Source organism: Candida albicans, chromosome R (genome assembly GCF_000182965.3).
Source record: "Candida albicans SC5314 chromosome R, complete sequence".
NCBI classification, from domain to species: domain Eukaryota; kingdom Fungi; phylum Ascomycota; class Pichiomycetes; order Serinales; family Debaryomycetaceae; genus Candida; species Candida albicans.
This window is the reverse complement of record NC_032096.1, coordinates 2,090,072-2,109,792: the sequence shown is the minus strand read 5'-3', so window position 1 is coordinate 2,109,792 and position 19,721 is coordinate 2,090,072. Positions and strand designations below refer to the sequence as shown.

The 19,721-nt window shown below is 34.2% G+C and overlaps 8 protein-coding genes across 8 annotated transcripts, besides 1 other annotated feature; 3 read left to right on the top strand and 5 right to left on the bottom strand. All coding sequences in view use genetic code 12, as the record gives it.

Annotated features, from left to right (window-relative positions):
* Positions 1-1,066: 1,066 nt before the first annotated feature.
* On the bottom strand, positions 1,067-3,730 carry DEF1 (Def1p; the record flags this gene model as incomplete). Its single annotated transcript, XM_714230.2, has 1 exon — positions 1,067-3,730. One exon carries the CDS (start codon positions 3,728-3,730, stop codon positions 1,067-1,069), a length of 2,664 nt encoding a protein of 887 aa, XP_719323.2.
* Positions 3,731-6,026: 2,296 nt separating this feature from the next.
* Positions 6,027-6,557: a long terminal repeat ((kahu-Rb) Long terminal repeat (LTR) associated with the transposon Tca15; about 531 bp long, 17 copies per genome).
* Positions 6,558-6,629: 72 nt separating this feature from the next.
* On the bottom strand, positions 6,630-9,092 carry YTA6 (putative AAA family ATPase; the record flags this gene model as incomplete). The annotated part of the gene is made up of 1 exon (XM_714227.2): positions 6,630-9,092. One exon carries the CDS (start codon positions 9,090-9,092, stop codon positions 6,630-6,632), a length of 2,463 nt encoding a protein of 820 aa, XP_719320.2.
* Positions 9,093-9,232: 140 nt separating this feature from the next.
* On the top strand, positions 9,233-9,595 carry FGR46 (Fgr46p; the record flags this gene model as incomplete). Its single annotated transcript, XM_714226.1, has 1 exon — positions 9,233-9,595. The coding sequence occupies one exon, from the start codon at positions 9,233-9,235 to the stop codon at positions 9,593-9,595; it is 363 nt and encodes a 120-aa protein (XP_719319.1).
* A 773-nt stretch (positions 9,596-10,368) lies between these two features.
* Positions 10,369-11,013, top strand: CAALFM_CR09840CA (uncharacterized protein; the record flags this gene model as incomplete). The annotated part of the gene is made up of 1 exon (XM_714225.1): positions 10,369-11,013. The coding sequence occupies one exon, from the start codon at positions 10,369-10,371 to the stop codon at positions 11,011-11,013; it is 645 nt and encodes a 214-aa protein (XP_719318.1).
* Positions 11,014-11,134: 121 nt separating this feature from the next.
* On the bottom strand, positions 11,135-12,817 carry CAALFM_CR09830WA (uncharacterized protein; the record flags this gene model as incomplete). The annotated part of the gene is made up of 1 exon (XM_714223.1): positions 11,135-12,817. The coding sequence occupies one exon, from the start codon at positions 12,815-12,817 to the stop codon at positions 11,135-11,137; it is 1,683 nt and encodes a 560-aa protein (XP_719316.1).
* Positions 12,818-13,325: 508 nt separating this feature from the next.
* Positions 13,326-14,039, bottom strand: CAALFM_CR09810WA (uncharacterized protein; the record flags this gene model as incomplete). The annotated part of the gene is made up of 1 exon (XM_714222.1): positions 13,326-14,039. One exon carries the CDS (start codon positions 14,037-14,039, stop codon positions 13,326-13,328), a length of 714 nt encoding a protein of 237 aa, XP_719315.1.
* A 618-nt stretch (positions 14,040-14,657) lies between these two features.
* On the top strand, positions 14,658-17,276 carry CAALFM_CR09800CA (uncharacterized protein; the record flags this gene model as incomplete). The annotated part of the gene is made up of 1 exon (XM_714221.1): positions 14,658-17,276. The coding sequence occupies one exon, from the start codon at positions 14,658-14,660 to the stop codon at positions 17,274-17,276; it is 2,619 nt and encodes an 872-aa protein (XP_719314.1).
* Positions 17,277-17,476: 200 nt separating this feature from the next.
* ALO1 (D-arabinono-1,4-lactone oxidase) lies at positions 17,477-19,150 on the bottom strand (the record flags this gene model as incomplete). Its single annotated transcript, XM_714220.1, has 1 exon — positions 17,477-19,150. The coding sequence occupies one exon, from the start codon at positions 19,148-19,150 to the stop codon at positions 17,477-17,479; it is 1,674 nt and encodes a 557-aa protein (XP_719313.1).
* Positions 19,151-19,721: the final 571 nt, after the last annotated feature.

The window sequence follows — 19,721 nt, the reverse complement described above, 5'->3', positions numbered from 1 at the left end:
GTAGCTGCTCAAATCGAAGAAAAGGCATATTATAAAACTTTAATAATGACAGCTTCTAACCCTTTTTAATAGTAATGATATAATTATAGTTTATAACTCTGCTGATACGGTTTCGTGATGTCATTACTGTGTTTATAAATTTAAGAGAAAACTAATGATAAACTGCTAAGTATTTGTACCACTTTTTATTTAATTCCGCTATTAAAAGTATGGGAAATACACTAAAGCATTCTCTCCTCTTGTACATACGAACAATATCCAGAACTGTGCTTTTTGACTCTTTCCCCTCTTGCCAAACATTCAAGATTGTCTGATGCTACAGGTCAGCACGTTTTGTTGTTTATTACTCATTGACAAAAGAAAGTTAAACGGTAGAGGCGTAAACTGGCAGATACCAAACTTCTTCAAGTTTACACTAAGAAATTTTCCCTACTAGTTACTAAAAAGCATTGTTAAAAACTTTAATTTATCTGATTTTGATCACCAGATTTGTTGGAAACACAATGATCACACATAATAAACAGCTTTAAGTTTGATTCTTAAACTTTTGGCAACAATTTGAGAGTAAAAAAATATCTGGAAACTTTCAGCCCTGGAAAGGATTCTGTATTCTACAATAATAGTAAAGGAAAACCTTTTTAATGTGTTTTTAATTGGAGAATAGGGGCAAAACGACAAACAGCACCACACTTGCAGTTCTTATTTTTTGTTTACCAGAAGCTGCTTTTGTTTGTTGTAATATCTCTATTGGTAGTATTGTAGAGAACTGATATTTTATTAAAGTATGCTCTAATTCACAATCCCCTATTTTATTCTTCTACTAAAGTGTTCGTATAACACACATTTATTGGTGTTTTCTCTTCAAGTGTTTAAACCTCATGTGAGAAAATTCTGCTAAGTAAAAAAACAACACTTATTACTCTTTAGAGTGTCACTATTCTACTTTACATGTAAGTTGAAACAATAAACTAAACATATATTGAAATAACAAACTAAACACATATATTGAAATAACAAACTAAACATAAATTTGATCTAAACTACAACTAAACATCTAAAAAAAAATTCAATTTAACAAATTTCTGATATTTGAAATTTTGGAAGCTTTTCCACTATTTTGACTTTGAGAACCGTCAGTGCTTCTTGCTACTCTTCCTGTCACATTCCCTTCAGCTCTTTGAGTACTGCGATTACCCCGAGGTCTACCACTACTTCTAGTACTAGCTCTGCCACCTCTTGTATTAGTTTCTGGTCCTGTTGGTGGTACTGGTCCACCTCTATTATTAGCATTGTTAACAACAGCTTCAGCAACAAAAGTATTTGTGAATGATCTACTAGCAACACGTTGGGTATTACCACTACCCATTACTGCACCACTGGCATTGGAACCACGAGAAGTTACCGTCGATGATTGTATTGCTAATAACTGTGATACTGGTGGCAATATATTTCCCTGTTGTTCTTGTGTTTGTTGGTGTTTTATTGGAGGGGGGAAAGATGATTGTTGCTTCACTACCGGTTTCTGGTTCGATGATTGTTTAGAACGTGAAGTAGATTTCTCAGCAGCTCTCTCAGGCAGTGATAACACATTTACATACTCTGTCCTTAACCTCTCTGGCTCTCTTCCATTATCCAAAGTTCGTTGTCTTAATTTCTCCACCGCTATGTTCAGTCCTGTGAATGCCTCGAACATTGTACGTGTTGCTTTTGGAACCTGTTCTTGTCCTTTTGGAAGTCGTTGCTTTTCTTGTTTATTTGACCGTGTTGATTTTGGTGTCTGAACATGAGGCTGTTGATACGTAGGTGCTGACTGCATATAAGGTTGTTGATTTTGCCTTTGTTGCACTTGTTGGTAATGGTGTTGATATGACAGTCCTTCTTGCGGTGCTTGCTCATACAATTGTTGTGGATATTGTTGTTTGCATGCTATTGTTGGTTGAGCATAAACTTGTCGTGGTGGTGGAGCATAAACTTGTTGTGGTGGTAGAGCATAGACCTTTTGTTGTGGTGGTGGTTGATTATATTGCGGTGTTTGTGAGTATTGACGCTGTTGTGAAGGTGGTCGATTCTGATATTGGTAACACCGTGGCACCTGCATTTGCAATTGAGCTTGCTGTTGCTGTTGCTGTTGCTGTGAAAGTTGTGTTTGTGGTTGCAGCAGTGGTGGTGGTACTGTTTGTACTTGTTGCACTGGTGGGACTGGCTGCTGCTGCAATGGCATTGTTGGTGGGGACTGCTGCAACGGTTGATGACGTTGTTGCTGTTGTTGTTGTTGTGGTGGTGGTTGCATTTGCATCAGTTGTTGCTGTTTTACTGCAGAAGGTGCAGTTCGTTGTTGAGGTTGAGGTTGAGGTGGAAGTGGTAGTTCTTGTTGTTGCTGATTTTGTTTTTGTGATACTTGTAATGGTACTGATGATGTTGGTACCGATGGTTGTTTTTGTTGTTGTTGTTGTGGTGGTGGTGATCTTTTCTGCAGAGGTTCATGAGAATTAGTTTGATGAACCATTTGCTGTTGCAGTTGAGCCAGATATTGCTGAGGTTTGTGTGTTTCAGAGTTAGTTAATATCTGCTGTGGATGTTTTTGGGATTGTTGAGTATTTGTAGAATGTACTTTATTTTGCAGACCCGTTAATGATGTTTTGTTGGATTTATCTGGAGTAAATTTGATTCTTCCAAGTACAGGTTTAGCATGGGTATTCTTTTGCAACACTCTGATATTCATAATTAGTTCATTGTTTGGCAATTGTCTTGGTTGTTGGCTTGTTGAATTTGATTCACCCGTGTTATTTGTTTCATTATTTGATTGTTCTAAACGGTAACTCAAAATTTCCCAAATTCTTTGCTTTAGTTCAGCATTTGATTCAGCAGTTGGTTCAGCACCTGATTCAGCACCTGATTCAGCATTTGGTTCAGCACCTGATTCAACATTTGATTCTGTAGTTGATTCTGCACTTGGTTCAGCATTTGGTTCAGCACCTGATTCAGCATTTGATTCTGTAGTTGATTCTGTACTCAGTTCTGCATTTGGTTCTGCACTTGATTCTGTATGTTGTCTTTTATTTGACTCTTCCCTTTCTTGCGCTTCCTCGAGCTCTCTCTTACGACTATTTTCCAACAGCCTCTTCCGCATTTCCTCTATGGTGGTTACAAACATGTCTGTTGTTCTTTTAGACCTTCTCGCTAACAGGAAATACTTTCTAAGTAGAGAAGCTCCATTTCTGTGATTACGAGCAGCATTTTTAAGTATCTGAAACACATAAATAAGTTTCTGATATCTCTCTGGATTTAGGGTAAAATTAAAATCGCGGTAAAATGGATATCCCATAAGACGGCCAACTTTTTCTTGTGGTAATAATAATCCCAGAGGAATATTTCGAATTCCTGGTTGTATGGGACTTAAAGGAGCAGGAGTTTCAGTTGATGTGTTTGACGCCCTGGGTGATGGCGTATTCAGTTCTTGTTGTGTATTCAGCTCTTGTTGTGTATTCAGTTCTTGTTGTGGTAGTTGACTCTGGTCTTCACTTTGGTCTTGATTTTGTACTGAATTTGATTGTGAGGAACTAGGTTCTGTGGGATTGTTTTCCTGTGAACTACCCTCTTCTGGTTCAGGATTTGTTGAGTCCTCACCTGAAAGTGGGGGGTAAACCATATAGAGCTTGGATCTGGGAGTCTTACGAGGACGGCCTGTTCCGTTTCTAATGTTGGATGTGTTAAATTGTCTTCTTTCCATGTTGAAATCCAAACGAGAATGATGAAGTTGTAGTTAATTGTAGTATGAAAAAAAAAGCAAAATGATAATAAACTGTTAGACAAGCAGCAAACAAAATTGAAAATGAAAGTGAAAGTTAAAGCTAATAATGTAAACTTGAAGCAGATGTTAATAAAGCAGCAATATCAAGCTTAAGATGTAATGGAGTTGTTGATATAAGAAGAATGATTAAAAGAAAAAGAAAGAGAAAAAGGAAAAGAAAAAAAAAAAAATTAAGATCAAAATCTTCAGGGAATTCTGTCTATTTATATACCCAAAAAAAAGTATAACTTCTGAAAAGATTGAGATTGTCGTAGTTACATTTACTACTAAATTGTTGTTAGGACAAAAGGAGAAACCCTGTTTGAGCTAATACAAATCAGCTCATAAAATGCAGACTCGTTATACATGGATGTATGCGTATTTACAAGTGACTGATGAAAAAAAAAAATTTAACCAGGGTGAAAGAAAAGAAAGGAAATTAGAAACGAAATATCATCGAAGTCAGAAATTGTATGTTTATCTGCAGAGGTTATTACATCTGTATAAACTATGCATATACAGCCAAAACTAAATTATGTAGGCTCATAACCACCAAGAAAATGACTGCAAAAACACAAAATGCAAGAACAGAAAAAAATAATATTTTTTCCGTTGTGCAGCAAAAAAAAAATGGAACTTAGTTACAGATTATTAAATTACACAAACCTTCCTTGTAATCTGCCCACCCTCCCTCCTTCAAAAAAAAAGAGAAGCTTTCACTTGCATACGTGAAAGGTCGTGTCTATGATAATTCTAGACTCTTGGTATAAGAAAGAAACAACTTAATACAAATACACGTAGTGTCTTTGTATGTTTTTTTGTCTGTCTTTGATAATACAATACTAAAAGAATTGTTTGTTTTTGTTTTTTACAAGTGGCGATCGTGAGGGTAAACAATTCAAAGGGGGTGAGATAGCTTTGCAATTGGGATACATGTATTAAAATCAAAAGAGGAAATCTTTATTTCCTGAGAGTAGTTTGTTTGTTTGTTGTTATTGTAGTTGTCGTGAAATAAGATACAACTAATACCGAACAATTGATTCCCAAATAAAAGGGGTTTTAAAACTCTTAAGAAAATCTACAGTTACTATTTCTTGACGAATAAGCTATTTGGTGTTAGCGTATATGTATCAAATGGGTTGATTTATACCACAAGTGCTCAATAACTATCGCAGACATATTGCCATTTTTAGCCGAACAGAGTGTCTCCTTATTTTTTGAAAAATTACAAGTAGCCTCTGCTAGCAATACATCAGCATATAGAATGAAGTAGAAATTTAGAAAAGCCTCGTTAAAAAATACATGCCAATATTCTGGATTGTTGTTGTTATTGGAATTGTTGTGGTTGTGCTTGATTTTTTGTAATTTAGTTTTATTTGGATATTTTTGGCAGTTATTCATAGGGAAATATTATTTTTCCGATGTGTGAGCATATTAACAACAACAAATACTAACTTGTTGGCAATTGACAATGAAACCACTTTTTATTAACATGCATGTGTTGTTTACATTATATGATACCGTAAACAATAACATAAAAAAAAGGTAATTATTAGAAGAACCAATGTATACATCGTATTTAAGTTGCCACCAGAAATTTAATGCTTGCTAGGGAGGGTAAAGATGCCAAAATAATTCACATTTAACCATTTCAAATGGTCAACTTCTGACGAAAATAGAGAAAAGTTAGTTTGAATCTGTGGCCTCCCAACCACAAACATAATACTGATACCAGTACAACACTCTATCCAAAACAAAGTTGAATCCTACTTTCCATGTAAACAATCGTTTCTGCATCTGGGCTTCAAATGCAACAGAGTGTTAAACATGAATTTCAAAATACCTAAACATACAAGATTTGAACTCTTAAAGCTCAGTTTACACGAATTACAACGTATAATACTCATAACACTCTGTGTTAATCTATATGCAACTTAATAAATAATCTGTCTTCCAAAATTGAAACAAAGAAAAAAAAAAGTGACTTGCTAGCCTTTTACCAGTTCGATTTGACTCCCTCCCTTTTATATTTTTAGACGATAATCTACTCAATGCAAACACAACCTCATCTCTTATTCTTACTTTGTTGTTTATTAGCCTTCTAAATTGACTTAAAATTTTCTATAATATTGACTCCGGCAAATCTTCTTCTTAAAAACATTACCAATTGTATTCAGTTGATCTTCATTAATACCCAAAGCTGATTCGACAATCTGATATAACCAATAAATGAAAGTGTTGGTATGGTAATGTTCAGTTCGTAAGAACACGACAAATGGAAATTGCCAGAAAGATCTAGATGAATAAAGTGGTACTGCAGAAATGCACAAAATATGAATTACTGTTAACAAATGACTGCGTTAAGCTACTGTAAAGTCATTTTACTGTGAAAGTCCAAAGTGTCCATATGAAAGTCACATATGTGGTAGAATATACTAGAAGAATCATATACTGGGGAATGATCAAGAGTGGCTGTATTTCACGGTTATACTCGAGTATATTCGCCACCGATGACTTTATATGGTGTAAATCTCACTGACCATAAACGTACAACCTAGTTGTAAATGTACTGTATTAAAGTTTACTAACCGACTATATATAGAGGGCCTACTTCCCTGAAGTTGGCATTAGTTTTGGATTTAGATAACTAAGTTTAATATACTGATTAACTGTTCTATATAAGATTCATCATGTCTACTCAAGATTCTACTGCAAATTCCACTTCTGGATCATCTCAAACTGCTGATCAGAATGCGTCATTACAACAGAAAGCTTCTTGGGTCCATACTCCGCTCTTTAAATTTCTTCCCTTCTTAGTTCTCCCTTGTCTTTCTCTTGTCTATGCTCCACTTGATCCAAATTTCAGAGCCCAATCCTCATACTCTTTCAATCCATCAGAAGATACACTTGGACGAATATATTTCAAACTGTTTTCAAAATCTTCTAAGCTTATAGGACGAATTTGCTCTGTGGGCGTGGAAAGAAGTTTATCTCCCAATGACCTCAATGGACCCATTGCTGAATCTTTGGCTAAAGCCGTAATATCACTCCCACTAAACCCTTTTGTCAATTCAATTAATTTATTATAATCAGAATCATCTAATGTGTTCTTCTGGTATTTCAACAATTTTTTGATTTGGGATATTCTCGCTTCATCTTCTGGTAATGGAATGTATTGGCGTCTAACAAATCTTCTTCTAGCAGCTTCATCAATTGACCAAGGCAAGTTGGTTGCTCCTAAAATCAAAACTCGCGATACATCACCATCATCAGTTTCTCTTCCAGCAGCGGCACTAGATAATTCAGACCATTGAACCAAAAACTCATTTTTAATTCTTCTGGTACTTTCAATCTCACCTTCAGTACGAGCTCCTAATAATGAATCAATTTCATCCATAAACACAATCAGAGGTGCCAATTTCTTTGCTAACAAAAACAATGCTTTCACCAACTTTTCTGATTCACCGAGATATTTTGATGTCAACGAGGATGAACTAATGCTGAAAAATGTAGAATTGGATTCTGTAGCTACTGCTCTAGCTAACATAGTTTTCCCAGTTCCTGGTGGCCCAAATAATAGCATCCCTCTAGTTGGTTCTCGTAACCCTCTGAACAAATCTGGACGTAAAAATGGATACACGACAGCTTCTTTAAGTGAGTTCTTAGCTCCTTCCAACCCAACTATATCATCCCAATAAACTTCATCTCCATGAACCACAACATCATTTAATATTTGCTTTGCTGCAGTAGGATCAATGCCTCTAATAGATGCAATCAATTTGTCTTGATGCTTTTCATTAGTCAAAATCAAGTTTTTGGAGTTATCGTCTTCATCTAAATCATTTTGAGGATTATCTTCGTACCCACTAAGTAAATCATCCATTGTGGGACTATTGATTTGCTCATCTTCTGCTGGCTTGCTGGGGCGTCGTACTGAAGTTGATGGTTGTTTACTTCCCTGTTTATTGACAGTACCAGCTGAGGCTCCATTAGTACGCGGTCTACTAGTAGTAGTAGGGGTAGAATTTGCTGCTTTAAGTTTTCCTGGTGCTGGTGCACGGACAAAATTATATGTAATATTTGATTTAGGCTTGGGCTTTGCAGTTTTACCGGCTGTTGTAGCTGCAACTTTACTTGTAGTTACTGGCTTGTTCGACGGCGACGACGACGATGGCGATGATTTGGATTGTGAAGCCAGTTGTCTCATTAGCCTTTGAATGTTCATTGGTTTGGGTTTAGTATAAACGTAGGGGATCTTTGGTTTTGTTCTTATATCCGAAGTACTTTTAGAAATGTGTTCCATTTGCTGGGATGGTCTTAATAAACCATTAGACTTGTTTGCATTTCCTGCCAGTGATTTAGACTGTACTGGAGTATGATGTTGCTGTGCGGGTATTGATGTGTATGCTGAAGATGATGAAGCATCTTTGGGACTAATCACTGGTTTTATTGTTAAATCATCCATTGAATGTGATAGACTTCCGTTACCATTATAATCATCTAGATCTATTAAATTGTAATCACCCCCATCTTCTTCATTTGAGTATTCTGACAATCCCGACGACGATCGAGAATTTGCAAATTTTTCCCAATTACCACTATCATTTCGATTGGGTGTATAAGTATCCTGATCAAAATCTTGGAATAAATCATCCTTTTTACTCTTCAAATTTGATTTCGATATTTGATATTTTTGTTGTGAAGTTATGGGTTTAGTCCATGATGCACTTGCTGCAGTTGATGCCTCTTGAACTGATTTGGGCTTCAATCTGGCATGAGTTTTGGATAATGATGACGACGACGATGCACTGTGTCCATTAGAATGCGGGCGCAACGATTTCATCATAGGTCTGGAAGCAGCACCACCTGCTGACGTTGACTGTGACGACGAATTTCTTAGTGTCAGTGGGACATTTATGTTGCTAGTACTATTGCTCACAGTTGATCTTGGCGGTGGCGGTGGAGGTGGTGCTCCATGGTTTGCTTCCCTATGCTTTCTTCGATTCACTTCATCCAATCGTAATTGTACACGTATCAAGTGCTTGATGTTTTCATCACGAATTCCCTTTAACTCGCCCAATATTGTCTTCTCTTCAGGATTCAATTTTGAACTCATTTTATCAAATATATCCAATTTGTATAATAATGAGGTATGCAAGCTTTTCCAACCTTTCAAAGCATCTTCCACGTTGTTTTCTTCTTCCAATGTTAGGTTTTTTATCGTCAAATTACAACAATCATTATACGTTTGTTGAAGCTCGTCTAGTGTCGATATTTGTGGAGGTTTTTTTCTCAAAAACATTATGCATAAAAAGCTTTGTGTATATGAGACAATACTCCCTGATATTCAAAATCTTTTATTTAATTTATGAACGTTGTTGTCCTAAACAATAAAGAGTTTAAATAAATATAATCGGTAAGATTGGGGACAAAGTAGAGTAAATGTTCAAAACTGATTTTTTTTTTTTTAATCTCTGTATGGAATCTGTTTTGTTAGTACTTTTTTTTTCCCTCTTACTTTTGAACAAGGGCAGAAAGAAGAAGTGGGAAAAAAAGAAAAAGAAATTATTTTATAGTTGTTCAGTTCAGTTCTATTCTGTTGTAATTGTTGTTGATTGCAGTGTTAACCCAGTTAAAAAGCAAAAAAAAGCAAACATATTTCAACTGCGTCTGATTGCGGCACTAACCACACAATTGTTCAATTTCTTTTCATGCAAAAGAGTATATAATGACAGTTCTATTCAGAAATATTCATGTGTCGATTTAAAAAGAATAAAAGTTTCTTCAAAATCTCTTGCTTGCTAAAAGCACATATCTCTTTTTGGATGTCAGTCACGTGATGATAATACACTCGATATAGAATTACGTCATATCAACGGAAACAAGAGTTCCAGTGAAGTCTATATAGAACTGAATAAATGGTGAATCAAATTCAACAAGCATACAAGATTACAAACAAAAATGTAGTGATATAACGGGACACTTTAAAGTTTCCAACCTTTAAAATATTCTTAATAACCACAGAAATATATTCTATCCGAATACATTATCAACAATTTACCAATTATATATCTGAACCATTCTCAATCTTTCTAACAAATTGCCACTAAAAGTAATATAAAGGCTTCCCTAACTTAATAGGCGAAATCTTCAATAAAACATACTTTTGCAACAACAAGCTTTCTAACAAAAAAAAAAGCAAAAGACAAAGCTCCTACTTCTTTTTCCAAGAACAAAAGATCTCAAACAACCTCAAATACATTAAAATAAACTGCCAAATTTCTAACTTCGGAGGTAAAACAACTTTCAAAGAAGAAAAAGAAGAAAAGGGAAAAAACAAAAAAAATTTTCAAAAAAAAAATGTGGCAGCGATGGCAAAGTTTATATAGTGATTGACAGTCGTGTGTCATTGTACAATTATTTTACTATAGAAGTCAAAAAATTACTTTGCTTAGGTGGAAATAGTAACAAAAACAGACACTTGAAAAGTTACAATTTCAATTAGGGCCATTCGTTAATAATCATTATCCTAGAACACGATTTTAGACATAGTATTATTCAAACTCGTTACATCAATCATGGAAGTCAAAGATATTTTTGTTCAAATTGGAACTATAATTGTGTTTTTACTAGAGTTTTTCTTTAGAAACTCCATAACTTTGATTGTTCATGCCCATAAGAATTATCCAGACATTACTAATGTTATATTTTTCATACTTGGAGTGTATATCATATATAAAATACTAGTCAGAACCCTTAGATCCTGGTTTAATTTTATGATATTCACAATCAAGTTGATATTTGTTTTGTTTTTCGTTTTTCTTGTATTTGTCATATATTTACGTGGTTGGGAAACATTCATTTATCAAGATGTCCCATTTTTGAAAAAATCTTTTGGTCACTTGAAGGCATTTAATGATAGTACAACAAAGAATGGGGGGTTTGGCTTTAGTAATATTCTAAATTTTGCTACACAGTTCAATTTGAATGATATCAAGTCGATATTTACCAATGTTGAAAAAAACATTAAAGAAAACTTGGATGAATCATCGGAATATTTTGAATATATTAATAGCCAATTTGGGAATGGAAATGGGAATGAGCCTGATTATGACAACATCCAGAAATTAGTAGAAGAAGGTATTGGTTATTTACAAGAAAATGTTGATTTGAATGCATTACGAAACAATATTCAGGACATATTGAATGGGCATCAAAACTAATCATCAAGCCATTACAATCAAATAACAGCAATATAATAAAATCGATACTTTTTTTTAGTATATAAATTCACTTCAATATATAAACATTTGTATACGATAGTCTAAAACAACAATTGTCTCCTTATTGCAACTCCTTTTCCTCTTTTTCAGGTTCTTCATCTATACACTGGAGTCCTTTATCTTTGACAAATAAGCTGCTAATCAAACACAATGCCAACAAGGGTATTGTCAAATAAAAGAAATTACGAATGGCTTGCATGTACATTTGCCTGACAATCAATACTTGATCGGCCGTCAATTGAGTTGTATCGACTTTGGAATAAACATGAGTTTTCAAATACATTAAATACCCTGTTGGCACCGACGAAGTTGAAGATATGTCTTGGCGGTTTTCTTGTTTGGTAATTTCCTTCAACAAACTATTGGTAATAATTAATGAAGCCACCGCTAAACCAACAGCACCACCCAAAGATCTAATGACATTTCGACAACTTATTACAACTGCTCTTTCTGATTTTTTTGCTTGGCTTTGTGCAGCCACCATTGTTGGTTGGAAAGTACATGCTACTCCAGTTCCCATTAATAGTAACACCACGGTAATAACACCATAATTAGTGTTTGAATCAAATAATAACGTCAATCCACACGATAAAGTCCAAAGTGAATATCCAAATATAATAACGTAGATGTAATGTCCAGTATAACTTATTATTTGTCCTGCTATCGCCGAAACAACTGATTGAGGAATCACTAAGGGCAACATCAAAATCGCTGAATGAATAGAATCTAATCCAAGAACGATTTGATAATAATAGGCAATATAAAATGTAAATCCATAGTATGCCATTCCAAAGAAAAAGTTTGAACCCAAAATCAACCCCAACGAAAATCTAGAAAATAGGTTAAGTGGTATCATGGGCAATTCAGGAACTTTCCATTCAACAAATAAAAATGTAATCAAAAGGATACCCCCAATGACAAACATAGAAATAACAGGGGCACTATTCCAATTATAAGTTGATCCACCACTACTAATAGATACCAACAATAAAGTCAAACCAGAGCAACCAATTAACATCCCCAAATAATCCAATTTTTTAAATTGTTCTGATTTACTTAACAATTGATTCAATTGCTTGGTTTGTTGCTTTGTATCAATGAAAATTGCAATAATAACAAATGCAAGAATATTTATGGGACACATCATACGATAGAAATTTCTCCATGTGTTATGTTCAATAAATGCTGCCATCATAAATGGCCCAATGGAATTTCCTAACCCTACACTAGCACCCAATATCCCTTGGTATTTACCTCTTTGTTTCAAAGTGACAACATCACTTAGTATCACCATACAAAGACTTTGGATACCACCACAACTTAATCCAGTTAATGCTCTAAAGACAAAGAATTCAACTCCACTTTTAGCAAAGCTGCAAATTAATTCTCCTAATGATAAACAAATTAAACAAGTTATTAACATGACTTTCCTGCCGAAAATATCAGATAATCTTCCAAATAATACTTGACATATACAATTTGCCAATAATGATGCCGTGGGAGCCCAATTGATTGTTGTTTCTGCATTCAAATCTTTGCCTATAGTGGCTAATGCTATTGTTACACTAGTCTGATCAACAAAAGATAAAAATAATGCTAAAGATAATGAAAATAAACAAATTAAAAGTTTTTTAATGGGGAGAATCTTGTAATGAATATCACCTAACTGATCAGCCAATTGCTTTTTCTCCATATCATGTAGACTGGTATTGGATTCATGTTCCGGCAAAGTATTAGACACCATTATGAGAACAAAGTTGTTTGTTTTCGGAGTTGTCTAAATAATTTAGTAACCAACGGAAGATCTAAGAAGAGCAAAATCATATTAATTTATATGGCTTATTATTTTTTGCAATTGTCGGATTTTCTTGAAAAGATCTTTGAAATTTTTTTTTTCTTCAGTGGCTTTGACAGATGGGGATTAGGATTACTCCGAAACACCGACTTAATTACTCGATTCGGTAGGTGTCAAGTTTCTCCGCTCTGCAGTATTGTTGGCACTATCGAGAGTGGGGAGATGCCAAACAGATCAATGCTAGCAATGAAAACAACAGCAATTGCTTTATTCGGAATCGTTTCCATACGTATTGGTTGGTCGTTTTTGTCTTTATTTAGGAAGGGGACCTGTATTATTGTGATTCTACAATTAGAATGATAACATCAAACAAATTAACCTGATAAATTATCCAGCTACCATTATATATATATATTCCTTTCTAGTTGTCAGTCGGTATACCCCTATTACTGCTATATTAATCGTCTTTTGAATAAGTGCTCCGTCTATAATTATTTGATCTTCTGGTTGTTTGAGTTTCCATAATTAGTTTATTTTCCAATTCAAACAATTTTTTATCCAATTGATTCAATTCTTTTCTATTTCTAATTTCCATTCTTTCAATTTGATCTTTCAATTTCCTATTTTCCAATTTAATATCATCTAATTCATTTTGAATCCGTTTATTATCCTCTTCCAATTTTTTTAATCGTTCTCTTTCATATTTTTTTTCCAGTTCTTTAACTCGTAAAATCAATTCATCAACTTCATCTCTATCATCATTTAGATATTTATCAGCAATATCCACTCTTTCAGGTTTTTCTTCATTTTCTTCTCCGTGTTGGAAATATTTGGTGATTTTGGAAAATATACTTTCTTCGTTTTTATCATTAATGGTGAATCTAGGTTTTTTCTCAATTTCTCTTTTATAAATTTGAGACGATGATGGTAAATTTAATGATTCGTATTTCTTATATATTGGAGAAGTGTTTAATAAAGAAGTTTTTTTTGTTGGTTTGCTTATACCGCCATAAGTTCGTGATTGGTATCGTGATTGATTTCTGATTCCATCTAAATTGGAATATGAAGGGTATATTGGGTCAGTTTTAATCGAGGGTAATCTACTTTTACTTGTATCTGTAGCCTCTTTTCGTGACTGTTGGTATCTCTTTAATAATTCTGACATTGCCATGAATATATGTATATATATGTTAATCTAATAAAACTTGTTTTTGATTAAAGTATGATTTTTATTTGATTGTTGTTGTTTTTAAGTTTTTTTTTTAATTTTTAAAATATTTCGTCAGCCACGACTCAATACTACACAAAAATAATTACAGACGCGCGAGTGAAATCGTAATGGCTTATATAAAGCTGGTTTTATTGCCATTATTCTTTGGACATGAATATTTGTAATCCTCCCCGATCTGAATTAAAGAATGGACTTTAAGAAATGAGTATGAGTGTTGTCAAGTTATAGGTCTTGTAACTTTTCTCTTTGGAAACCAATTCCTCTGTTGGTCGTTTAACACCAACTCCTGACAGTTTAGAGAAAGTGTTTTCATTGTTCTAACGTATAATACTATTACAATTACCAGTTACATCCTTTTTTTTCCTTACAAAGTCATATTCCTGTATTGTTGACTACGATAATAGTAATCAAATTTATTGCTCCACTCGATTGAGAGATTTTCTTGATTATGTAATCAAGACCTCATCACTCAAAAAAAAAATTTACAATAAAAAATAGTCAAATATATTCACAATTCTAACTCATCTCTTCACCGGAGCTAACTTATTATAGGGAAAAATGGCTCGTAATAATAAACAACAGAAATCTAAATCCAAGAACAACAAGAAGAAACAACAGAATCATAGAAAAAATGACGATGAAGGAAATGAACTCTCCATATATGATAACAAAATAAGAGAATTCGAAGATGGGATATTAGATGCTAGAAAATATTTACAATCTGATGATATTAAAGTTGATTTAGATGAAGAAATCGATTCAGATGATGCATTAGGATCAGATGATGATTATGATGTTTTGAATTCCAAATTTTCACAAACTATTAGAGATAAGGCTAGAAAGAAAAGACTGGGTAAAAAGGTCAATGAAAGTGAAAGTGAAGATGAAGGATATAGTAGTATTGACGAAGGGCAATTAGTCACTTTATCTGAAGCTTGGGATATGGATGATCGTGACTTAGATGAGACTTTGGGGAACACATCCCAAAATGATATTGTGTTGAATGATACATGGGAAACAGAATCTAGTGAAGACGAGGAGGAGGGGGAGGACGATGATCAAGACGAAGAAGACGAAGACGAAGACGACGACTCTTTTGAAGAATCAACAGATGAGGAAGAAATATTTGGAAATCATGATGACGATGAAGATATTGATTTATTGAAAACTGTTGACAGATTACAATCGAAAATTGCTTCCAGGCAACCCAAGGAACGTAAAAAGTTGATTGTTGAAACCAGACAAGAAAATGAATATAATTTACCCACAGGGGGTAATCAGTTATCATTGCAAGACATGATGGCTAATATTAATGAAGATGAAAATAATAAAGCGATTTTACTTGATAAAGAGTCTAAAGCCATTGCCATCCCATTACCTAAACGTATTCAACAAAGAAATGATCGTGCAGCTGCCTATGAATTATCAAAGAAAGAAATCAGTAAATGGAAAGATTCTGTTCAAGCTTTGAGACAAGCTGAAGTTTTAAAATTTCCAATGATCAATCAAGAGCAAGATACTATTCGGGATTCAGCCCTTACTTTTAGATCAGATAATGTGCCGACTACTGAACTTGAAAAAAGAATCAATAATGTGTTAACAGAATCTTCGCTTGTTGACGACAAGAAAGAGGCAACATTTGAAGAAATTGCTGTGGCTAAGTTGAGTCCCGAAGAGATGAAAAAGAGAACCAACGAATTGAGATTGATGCGTGAATTGATGTTCCGAGATGAAAAAAGAGCCAAGAGAATCAAGAAAATCAAATCCAAACAGTATCATAAAATTCAAAAGCGTGAACGATTAAAGAATCAAGAAATGGTTGAAGGTGAAGATTTTGACATGGAAGATGAAGACCACGATACTAAAAGAGCAACTGAAAGAATGAGTTTGAAACACAAGACACAATCACAATGGGCTAAATCGATGATAAAAAGCGGATTATCAAAAGATGCCTCCAATAGAGCTGAATTGGAAGAAATGTTAAGACAAGGTGAAAAGTTGCGTACCAAACAAATGGGTTTTGAAGACGGAGACCAAAGCGATGAAAATGCTGATGATATTATAAATGAATACGATCAAGATGATATAGACGATGAAAATAACTTGAGAAGCAAATTGGGTAAAGGTGTTATGAATATGGATTTCATGAAAAAAGCTGAAGCTCGGAAAAGAGAAGAGAATTTGAAAGAATTGGAAATGTTGAGAAAATTAGAGAATGGCGAAGGTGATTTGGAAATTTTCGAAGAAGACAATAGCGCAGTTAATGTCACTAAGAATCAAGGAAGAAGAATATATACACCAGCAGCAGCATCCCAAATAAATGACAATACCAATGAGCAAGCATTAGAAGACATTGAAAATGACAACGCTAAATCTTTAGATAAAAAATTAGCCAAAAAATACAAAGTCATTGATAACCAAGAAACAAAAACATCAGCTAAATCAGAATCTAACCCTGAAGTTTTGCCTGTCGATGAATCAAATCCATGGTTGTCATCTAATACTAGTGCTAATAACGACACCACAAAAAAGAACTCTGCCAAAATAACTACAGTTGATAAAGAGTCTTCAAAATTGGCTAAAGCAGCTGCCAAATTAGCCAAATCAAAATTGAAAAAACACAAATCTAGTGATGATAATACCTTAATTGATGTGAATGAGACATTGGCTGTTAATGATATTTACCAAGATGGTTCCGAGGATGAAGATGAATCGGTTCCAACAATGTTTAAACAAAAGGATTTGATTAAACAAGCTTTTGCAGGTGATGATGTTGTTAGTGAGTTTGAGAATGAAAAGAAACGTGTCATCGAAGAAGAAGACGACAAAGAAGAGGATTTGACATTACCTGGATGGGGTGATTGGGCTGGAGGTGATTCAAAACCCAAGAAGAGAAAAGTGGTGCGTAAGATTGACGGGGTAATGGCAAAAGATCGTCGTAAAGATAAAAACATGAAGAATGTAATCATAAACGAAAAAGTCAATAAGAAGAATTTGAAATATCAAAGTAGTCACGTTCCATATCCATTTGAAACTAGAGAACAATATGAAAGATCATTGAGAATGCCAGTGGGTCAAGAATGGACATCAAAAGAAACCCATCAGAAATTGACTATGCCAAGAGTTATTGTCAAACAAGGTACAGTTATCGATCCATTAAAAGCACCTTTCAAATAAGAGTCCAATTGATGGTGTGATAAAAACAACACATAGAATATGTACATTACAATAATTGTAAGATAAATAACTACTACCACCTATAAAATAAAATGTCTCTGTTTTTTTTCGGGTTTTTATCTGTTTGCTCTAATATATACACACATAAACTCAGAAATCATTCTTTCCAGTACTTTTTTTTCTTTGCTTTTTTGCTTATACTAGTCTAATAAAATACCGTTTCTTTCGGCCCATACTTTACCAGAAAGGAACACACCATCTGGGTCAGTTTCTTTTCTGACCTTATTGAAGGCAACCAAATCTTTACCAAACCAATCTTGCATAACAGGTTTAAAACCCAACATTGTGTAGAATGGCTTACCTCCAAATTCTAATTGGGTTTTCAAATCTTGCTGTTTGTCATATTTTTCATCTTGAGTCAATCCAATAAAGTTCTTAGCCCAATGAGGTTTACCTCCAGCTTTACTCATAACATCTTCGAACAATTGGAACCATTTATGGGTTTCAACATTAGTTCCAAACGGACGATACATGGTAGCATTGATAAACAAAGTTAATTGGTCGTTGGTAATCTTGCCGTCTTTAGAATATGGTAATTTAGGAGAGTTGTCCAAATATGGTCTTAAATTGTTACCTGGAATTGGGCCAGCACTCGTCTTAGAACGATTTGAAAGCCACTCTTGTGATGGGTACAATGATTTCTGGTTTTTATCATCAGTAAATGGTTCATCAGAATAAGTAACATTTGAACATCTAACTTCAATTGGAGCGTGAACAAAAAAATCACCAGTTTGAGACGCGTCAGTAATAATCTTTTTCAATTCTGTTAAGATTTCTGGACCGGAATTCAATGGAGATGACCATTCGTTAACAAATTGACTAAACAAACAATCCATATTCAACCCTTCTACTGAATTTTGAACAGCAATATCACCTTTACCCAAAGTTTCTACTTCACCGTATTGTTGACCGAAAACAAATTTCTCAACGAATGGAGTTAATCTAGGGAATAAATGAACACTCACCCACAATAAAGATTCATAAAAGAATCTACCCAACTTGGTACCATACCATGAAGGTCTTGGGTCAGATAAGGGATCAGTTGATTTGTTAGCTCTCCACAAAACACATTTGTTGGTATATGGGAACCACCATATTCTTATAAATTCGGATTCCAACCAAAGATTATCCCAATTATTCAATAAAGTTTCAAAATTAATGATTTCTTGCTTAGATTTGATGGTGTATTTAGGACAAGTTCTCAAAGTAACGTGAGTAATGATCCCTATTTTCCCTAAACTCAATAATATAGCACGGAAATACTCTGGTTTGTCAACACTAGAACAAGTGATTAATTCCCCAGCAGAATTTAAAAACTTCACTGACACAACTTGTTGTGAAACTAAACCATGATATTGAGTTGATCCATGGGTACCAGTAGAAATCAACCCAGCAATAGATTGATCACTAATAGAACCTAAATTTTGGATTGCCAAATTGTTTCTCTTCAAGTACTCATTCAATTCAAAAATTCTGGTTCCTGCTTCCACTGTTAAGTCAACGAATTTGATTTCAGGGGTGTCATCGGTGGGTGATTTTGGGGCATAATATGGCTCTTCTAATAATACATGATTGAATTTATCTAAATTACATAACCATTCCGTAGTCATAGTCAAATCACTTGGAGAATGACCCGATCCAACTGTCATAATGGTCTTTCCATGCAATCTGGCTTGTTTGATTAACTCTTGGATCTCTTCAACATTTCTTGGTTGGAAAATTGCTTGTGGTTTACATAAAAAAGTTCCTGCCCAAGTTGAATGGATGACTTTTTTAGTGACAAAGGGCTTCAAAGATTCTGGAATATCTGTCATTTTTTTTTCAATTATCTCTATTCTTTCAGTGAAAACCGTACTGTTTTCTTTAGAATATGAGTAAAGTTAAGAGATCAAAAAAACTTTTGAAATGTAGTTAATGTAGAAAGAGAAGAGAACTCAAGAAGAAAAGCGATGAAGATTTTAAGAATTAATAATTTCGGACTAATTAGGACTAAAAACACGTGATGCCCAGAATAAACATAAAGGAAAAAAATACTGAAAAGTGGCGGAATATATTCTTTTTTTTTGGTTAGAAGCAAATAATTACGGAAATAAGAACCAAGAAACTTGTTTTGTTTTTGTACTCTTTGGCTAAATAGCCGTTCGGACAATAAAGAAAACGGTTTTCTCTTCTATTGGTTTGAAAGCCACTTGCAAAAATATGCTTGGTTTTCAATAGTAACACCTTTTCTTTAAATTATGTATGGAGAGTTATTATTATGTGGAAGCATATTGTAACCCCCTGTATGTGTAGTTTAGTATTATGTAAAGCCTCTTACCCTCTAACAAAGGATTAACCAAACCAAAGACCCCATCCAACAAATTCACGCTTGTGGCTCAATATTGT